At 41.2% G+C, this 8343-nt stretch overlaps 1 protein-coding gene across 5 annotated transcripts in view; it reads right to left on the bottom strand.

Moving 5' to 3' along the window:
- Nucleotides 1-501: 501 nt before the first annotated feature.
- ADGRV1 (adhesion G protein-coupled receptor V1) overlaps nt 502-8343 on the bottom strand; it is a 308947-nt gene continuing 301105 nt past the window's right edge. For all 5 annotated transcript variants that reach the window (XM_074932928.1, XM_074932927.1, XM_074932932.1 and 2 more), the window contains one exon: nt 502-981. In XM_074932928.1, the coding sequence (XP_074789029.1) occupies nt 863-981 (119 nt within the window). In that variant the 3' untranslated portion in view covers nt 502-862. The remainder of the gene's footprint in view (nt 982-8343) is intronic.

Below are 8343 nucleotides of genomic sequence, written 5' to 3'. Positions count from 1 at the left end.
TTTTTTTTTCCAAGGGAGGAAATTTTCTTGATCATTTACGACCCCAGATTACTGATCTGGCTCTGTTTGTAATGCAATACTTAAATGCTTCAGTCAGAACAGGGATATCCTGTGGCACCCACTGATATTAACAGAAAATTCAACTCTTTTGAATTCCCCCTTATTTCTGACTGTGAGAAGAGAGGTTAATACGATGAAATCAGCAAGGTAACGCAGTCAACAGCTGTCAGTGCCTTTGCTCTTGTCCTTCATTTCCCCTCCCTTGTGTCTGTTTCAGATCGTTGCCTGTTTTATCATGTCACGATTTATATTTCAAGCTTTCTGGCTCAAGATGATGTCTGTGTGTGAATTTGTAAAGGTCACAGATTTGGGTACCCAAAAACAAGTGAGGAGAGTACAGTTTAGGGAACTACAGTGTAACTAAAAAGCTCTCCTGCCCAACGGGATGTCTGCATCATCTTCCAGCTCCATAAGCAGCGAGCAGAAATAACAGACTTGTTTGTATCAAACGGACTCTATCATTTTTATTAATCAGTGTTACACATACAGGTTAATTAAAAAAGCTACAGTTTGTGAAATATGTCATCTATCTACAAGATACAAATCTAGGCCGATTGCCATGGTATCTATTGATGCTCAGCCACTGTAAAAAATTTACAGTTTATTTTCTGATATACAAAACCCCAAGCAAACATTCCTTGTTAAACGTTCAGTAAAGCTCACAGCATTCTACTACAGCTTCATATAGTGTTTTAGTGCAAAAGGAAGTACAAATATAAAAATACTGAGGGTTGAATTAAAAAACAAAACAACAAAAAAAAAAACACAAAAAGAACAAAAAAAACCCAAGCAAGCTGTGGAGTTAGAGGTGAGTGTCTGCTATGGGTATTCTTCTAAGCTCTACAATTTGGGAGTTAGCCATGCTGCCTCCATCCTGGCTGCCATGACAAGATTCATTATCGCTGACGCTGAGACCTGCACCTGAAACAGCAAAACAAACACAGAAACAAAAGAATCGGTGAGAATGAAATCCCAAGACAGAAAGGGTGATATTGTGCTCTGCTCTGCTTTTTTCTGACTATTGAAATGCTTCCTTACCCCACAACAATGTGGCAAGTTTCCTTTTACTAGTCTACAATTCTGAATCCACAGATTATAACATTATCTGATGTAGTTTTGTACCATCCAGACATGCTTTTTCATAATTCCACTGTCAGTCACTTTATTTGTTTCAGTAAATCGTACAATAGCTATTCAGAGGTTGTCTTGAAATCACAAGAGCATAAATCAAGGCCTGGATTAGTCTGAGTTCATGGTCTGGCTGTTATAGCCTGGTATTTCCAAGGACTTCTTCATGAAGAATTGATTTTTAATGATACAATTTCCCTGTTAAACTATAATTCCAGCTGCTTTAATAGGATTGTAATTTCAACATAAGAAAAGATGCTGACTAAATATTCTTTAAACCCACATTTGGCACGAGCTGGTGTATTGTGTTTTTCTTCTGCTGCGAGAGAATACTAGACTCAGGCCCATGGAAACTTTGAAAACATGTCTGGAAGAGATCTCAGGAGGCCACCTTCTCCATCCTTTTGTCACAGAAGTTCTACTAGCTTGTCCCTTCCTTGTTGTTTTTTGGAGGGTTCGGGAGGTTTTTTGTGGGGGAGGTTTGAATTGGCTAGTGTGAAGATACATACTCCTGCGTTAGTTTTTACGAAAAGTGTATTTTTTCAGACCACTTCTTCACAAAGTATCAGTTGTAACTATAAACTTCAGGGGGTTTTCAGATCTTCTCTTTGAGTTGTAGAGGGAATTCTAACAAATACATGGGTCTTGCTAGGGTTTAGGGTCATGCAGGCTTTAAATTTGTTGAGAACTGTCCATCAGTATAAATTAGGCATGGTGATTTCAAGACAGACTGATTTCAGGCATGGTCCTACAACGATGTCACTTACAAATAACTAGGGAAGTTAATTTATTTTGAGCAGAGGTAGATCTGTAACCACACAGAGTTCAAGGGAGAGGCAAAGGAATGTCACTAGGCTCATAAAGCCCTAAACAGGGTATGCTGGGAGAGTCAGTGATTTGCATTTTCATACTAAAAAATGTTTGCAAGAGTTTCTATCAGCCATACAGTGCATCTCTTATTTCTGCCTCAGCTGACATTCCAGGCTTCGGCTTGTTCAGCAAAATACTTTTTGGAGTTACCTCATCATTTTCTATGCCCTCTATTGTTCCACTTTTTAGAGTTTTTCCATAGCCCCCTTCCTTCCACCCCCCACCCCCACCCCCCCCAAGTATCACAGAATCATCTCAGTTGGAAAAGACCTTGAAGATCACCTAGTCCAACTATTAACCCAACATTGACCATTCTCAACTGCACCATATCCCCAAGTGCTATGTCAGCCCGAAGAAGTAGAGAAGTATAGAAAAGGGGGCAGTGGTGGGATGCTCTTTTGCTGTGGGAAGTCAGCTGCAGTCTGGAATACGGAGCTTGGTTCAGCAAATATCCTCATACCTGCAGGACTAGGCAGGCTTTCCTGCAGAGCTCGAAGAAGTCCTGGTAGGGACCAAACTTGGGTGCAGCGCTGCATGAACCCAGCTTTACTGCATCCAGGTGGAAAGTGGGTATTTCTGCACTGTGATCCTTCCTACACCTGGTTTTGGTGTTTGGGTTGCAGAGTGAACATGGTCCATTGACATCTACTAGATGAGTCTTATTCTTGGGTCTGTATGACCCAAATTGTTGAGAGACCAGCAATTACTGTCAGAGTATCACAAGAGTAAAAATCTATCGATGTACAGAGATATAAGACAAGATTAGGCTCTGAATCATTAAAATACTTGTTTATAAGTGTACTGAAGATGATTTAGCAGTACTTATGGACTTAAATTTATATGCATATTTAACCTTTTCACTGAATCCAGTCCTAATGACTAAAAGCTACTCGAAAGTCCTGGGAAAAACAGCAATTGAATAAGCAAGTTATTTGGGCTTTTTTCTCATCTTCTCTAAAACTGCTTTAGAAAGGAAACATGAGTGTAATAAAGAAGATAAATCAGACTTCTGCATTTACCATTTGGGGATGGAAGAACAAGGTAATAACCTTGAAGTAAATAAAATACTTTGAACGGAGAAACAAAACAATATTTCTTATGTAGCATTATTAACAGTCGAATTCACTCAAAACATTTATTTAGGCTGAAGACCGTACAAATTTCAAAAAGGGAAAAACACATTGTTGAAAACATTTAAAATCATATGATATAAATACGATCATCCCAGGTGCAGGTTTTAAGGTGAACACTGACTGCTGGGTTTGAAAAGTATTTGTCTTACTGGTGGCTATACTGCAGTTATTCAGTATGGGGTTTCTTGAAGAATCTGGTGCTGGCCACTACAAAGAGATCAGATACCAGTCTATACGATATTACACTATGTATATTCTTAAATGTCACACATGTGCACGTTTTGCACATGCTTTGTGCAAAGTCAGAGGAGATTTTGTTTGTTGTTTTGTTTTGTTTTGTTTTGTTATGGAGGTTCTTATCAAGAAGTAAATGTCCTCATAAACCAGAGACTGGAGTAGGCTGCTTTGGGTTTACAAGGGCCTTGCTCTGCTGCTGATGCACAGACAAACTATGTAAGAGCTGATCCTTTTTAGGAATGATAGCTGAAATGTAACCAGGATACCAGCTTACTAAACAGCCGGCAGACTGGGAAGGGTACGACTGTTTACATGATGGAGTTTCACAGAGTTCATAGGTCCGGCTTGTTCTCAGATTAAAGCAGAATTTAAAACTCAATCAGACCCCAGAAAAATCATGTACTCCCCTAGAGATGCTGGAGTTGGACAGTAGGCACATAGCAGGGAGTTAAACTTTTCCCTAAATTGTGAAGGAATTATTTTAAGAAAAAGATGCTGGAAAATGAGGCCTTTCTTCCTTTCCTTTCTTATCAAAGGACTAGCTAGAAACTGAAAAGTCACTTTTCGCTTTGCAAACCCAGTGAGATCCCTCCAGTGACATCTACTGGTTAAGGATCTCATCACTGCGCTCCTACGTGCCCTCGAACACCAGCTGTTGTCATCTTCTTGTGCAGATAGATCTCAAACTTTCACTAAGACATTTTAAGTGTGACAGAGTTTGGGTTTTTTACTGTACAGTACAGCAATTTCTGTACTCATATCTCTGAGGAGACTTGATTTTGTAAGCACTTCCATCTTGCCTTCTGAATCAAGATATATTAGAAATGAATAAGCTACACGAACCTACTTTAAACCCTCCTTCGGGGTTTTGACTTTTCAGAAGTGACACCAACAGACATCGATGCTTCTATGAATAAAGTTCAGACTGGACTAAAAATGCTTCCTGGTTACTATGCAGTCATGTTCAACAGCAAACAGATAGTATATTTGTGAACCATCACAAATGAGAAGTTGAATGAATAAGCAAACTGGCTACCCTTCCTTCCTTCCTTTTCTTCCGTGAAGTGAGCCCTTCAAAACAGAAATGATGCAGGTTGATAAGGCAGGGCACGAACCTGGCACTTCCTCACTGTCTACAGTTTATCTGCCCTGTGACAGACAGTCTCCAGGATGTTGCACTCCACACCTTTCAGAATCTCAAATGTCAAACGTCTAGTTCAGGATGTCCACCATAAGATGCTTAATTCTTAAACCAGGCACCTACAGTGGTAACACCAAGACTTTGGAACCCTACATGTATTAGAATGAAAACTGTGAGTTGGTTTATATATCATTATTGTAATAGTTGCATTGGGGGGTGTGTGTGTGTGTGTGTAACTTATACAGGCATTCTCCATGTAGAATATTTATTCAAGATTTACCACATAAGCTCTATTAAGAACAAAAATACACTGAGAAGTGGATGTAGCAATATCCTCCACTGATACTGTCCAATATATATTTGGAAAGTGCTATCTGCTAGGCTGGAATTCTCAGCTTTAGCCTATAAATATCTTTGCAAACAACTTCTTGCGGGGATGGGTCACCAGTCAGCACTGGAGGGGTTTGGGCTTCTCTCAAAGGCTCTGCTGTGTTTTGCATTCACATCTCACCCAAAGGAAGGAACTCGTTCAGTTTTGTGCATCACAGAAGGGGGAGGACAAGAGCATTTGTAGGAGATGGGAATATGGATGGAAGCTCAGAGGTCAGTAAGGCTATCATGCACTTAAGGTATTTAGAGCAAAGGAGATGGACAGCTTGCTGCTTTGGGACAGAATCCATCTACTTTTATTCTGTTGTCTCCCTTCTTAACTCCCCAGCCCTAACCAGAGAAGAAGTCCTTAGGGAATTCTGCTATACTGGGCTTTAGTTCCAATGACAGTAACATATGACTCAAAATCTGGAGGGCAATTGTCTTATTGTCTATCAATATAAACCTTAAAGAAGAAATCTGAGGAAAAATGAGATCTAGTCCGAAATGACAGCACCTTTAATCAGTGTAATTAACAAAAACAAATTAGTAAATACTTGTCCTTCTCAGTAGAAGCTAAGCCTTTGATTCATTATAAAAGCCATAAATGAAATTAAAAAAAAAAAAAAAAAAAAAAAGACAAATTCATAAACATTAAAAAAAAGAGGGTTTAGCACATATCAGTAAGCAGGACCTACTGATTATTTTTACCTACCAGAATTGTTCTATAGTTTCTCTCACATTAACTGCCTTGGAGGTGGCCGGCCAAGAGATTCCCACAGTGCAAGAAGAAATGAGGTGATACAGTGGGGGTAGTAAATCCTAACTACGTACTTCTGTATGCACATGAACATATTTCATATGATAAATGAGATGAGGAGGCTGAGGGGAGACCTCCTGGCCCTCTGCAACTCCCTGCCAGGAGGGGGCAGAGAGGGGGGATGAGTCTCTGGAGCCAAGGCCCCAGCGCCAGGCCCCGAGGGAATGGCCTCAAGCTGCCCAGGGCAGGGTCAGGCTGGCTCTGAGGAAGGATTTCTGTGCAGAAGGGGCTGTTGGGCGTTGGAATGGGCTGCCCAGGGCAGGGGGGAGTCCCCGGGATCCCTGGAGGGGTTGAAGAGTCGGGCTGAGCCAGCGCTGAGGGATCTGGGGGAGTTGGGAACGGTCAGGGGGAGGGTCATGGTGGGGCTGGAGGAGCTGCAAGGGCTTTTCCAACCCAGGTGATCCTGTGATTCTGTGATATTTGATGGAAAGGAAGAATTAACTGAAAAGGCATTCAGAGGCCCTGGCTTTATGATATAAGAAGTCCAGCTTTTGGATTTCTTGCAGCAAACAAAAAAATTCTACGGCCGCGTGATGCAAAGGCTGCATGAAGCCAGCATAAAAGCTGGCTAAAAACCGTACACCTCAGAAATGCAGTTGTATGCCTTCATCTGACCCAGTCTGTATTTCAGGTTAATCTGTAATTAGGCCCAGCATTAATGATTACAGAACCAAGGGCTAAGTGCACAGTTCTACCACACATTTCTTCAGCAGTAAGACCAAGTGTGCCAATGCATCTATTTGTGGAGCTGGGCTGCAAACTGCGGATTACTAAACAGTTTCAAGTTAAAGAATAAAGTCGTGCTAGGAGAGAAGATGGGTTTGATTTTTTTTTTTTTCTAACCTTCACCAGTCATCCTTCTTTTCTACTGTTGAGAGTAGCCAGCTGCAGTGCAAAGGTGGAGCAGGGGGACAGGAAGGAGATTTCAGCTTTGCTGTGATTATACCCTCATTCTCACTGATCCTGGCTGCCAGATTAAACCTTGTGGCTACAGACAGCGAGCATAAATTAAAGCAACCTTCAGACAGCTCCTAACTACATAAGCGGAGAGGACAGACGAAGTGCAAAGAGGCATACAGGCATTTTTTCATATTCCTCTGCTAATCAGTGTGTTGATATTCAGCCAGCCTTCAGAGTGGGAGCTAATATTTTAGCACAACTAAAGCTGAGTTTGGTTATAGATTGACAGTTTTAGGGAATGACAGATAATGGAGGGTTCTGTTTCTGCTTATCAGAGGTAAAGCTCAAGCAATAGCAGAGCAAGAATTTCTGTTCTTCCTCCATAGCCAAAAGCCACACACACCCCCAGTTTAGGAGTGATAAAAACAGTTAATGTGGTATAAAGCACATTTTCCCTGCTCTGCCAGGGGCTTGTCTGTTTGAGATGAGGAATTATCAACCTCCTGAAATAAACCCTGGTCTAAAAAGTTTTGAGAAGCCTACTTAGAGTGAATGACAGACAAGAGCAAGGCAGCAAAACCGCACCTCATCTGCCTGTACATTTTAGCCTGTTTAGAGAAGGGGTGCTGGTCTTCCAGTTGCTGATGACTGCTGCTTCCTTGGAGCTGGGACTGGTACTCAGAGGGCATCAAACTGGTGTGGAGTGGCAAGGGGGAGAGGAAGGAGATGAAGAGGAAGAGCGAGAGAAATCTCCAACCTGAGTTGTTGCGGTTTCATGTGAGTACGAGCAACGATGCAAGAGAGAAAGAAGAAAAGTGCTGCCAGGAGGGATCAGGAGACAGGCTCCTTTCAGTGCCTGCTGGATTAACTGTATCATAAAATCCCTGTCAGACCACAGCTAGTGAATACTTTAGCAGCATAAACCTGTGCTGGCAAACAGAGAAGAAATCCCACTTTCCACCACCTCATCTCCCTTTTTATTGCTTCCACACGGCTCCCTCCCCAGTGCCATCGGGAGCACCTTGACTCTTTGGCCATGCACTGAACCGGACTGTAGAGCAGGTCTGGATAAAAATAATAGAAACCATTTTTAGATAGAGAAAAGCTCACGTTTTTGGGTTTAAAGTATATGTTGAGCTACAGCTTGTATTTAGGCAATAGCTGATAAACATTTACTTTTGGTGGTTAAAACTACTCTAACCTCAACACCGCCTCCTCAGTTTGGCTTGTTCAAATGTTGTGTGTGGGGCTAGAACCAGATGAGACAACTGGTTTGGCTTAGAAATAATCTTTTTTGCCCCCATAATGTTGCTGGGGACACAGTTTGGGCACATCAGTAAGCACTGGGGTAAAATGGTCAGGTACTACTTGAATCAGTAATGCACATGAAAATATTTTTCTCCAGCTGTGGCCTGAGGTCTCTGCTTCAAAGCACTTTAAGCAAAAGACTCATAAGAACAAATGATAATAAAATATTAATAACGATTACAACAATAAAATTTATGCAAAATAGTAAAAAGCTGGTTCTAGACCTACTTCCTTTTAGAAGGACTGAAAAAAAATTAAGTAGGGATGAAGCTTGAAGATTTATTAAAAAAATTATTAAATGCTAAAGTTGTGGTGCATTTTATTAACCATGAGTTTTAACTACTGCTGTTGCCTAGATTGTTTTTCATGATTTAAGA

This window comes from Athene noctua, chromosome Z, assembly GCF_965140245.1.
Source record: "Athene noctua chromosome Z, bAthNoc1.hap1.1, whole genome shotgun sequence".
NCBI lineage: Eukaryota > Metazoa > Chordata > Aves > Strigiformes > Strigidae > Athene > Athene noctua.
The sequence above is the reverse complement of the archived record's forward strand: the minus strand, read 5'-3'. Positions and strand labels throughout refer to the sequence as shown.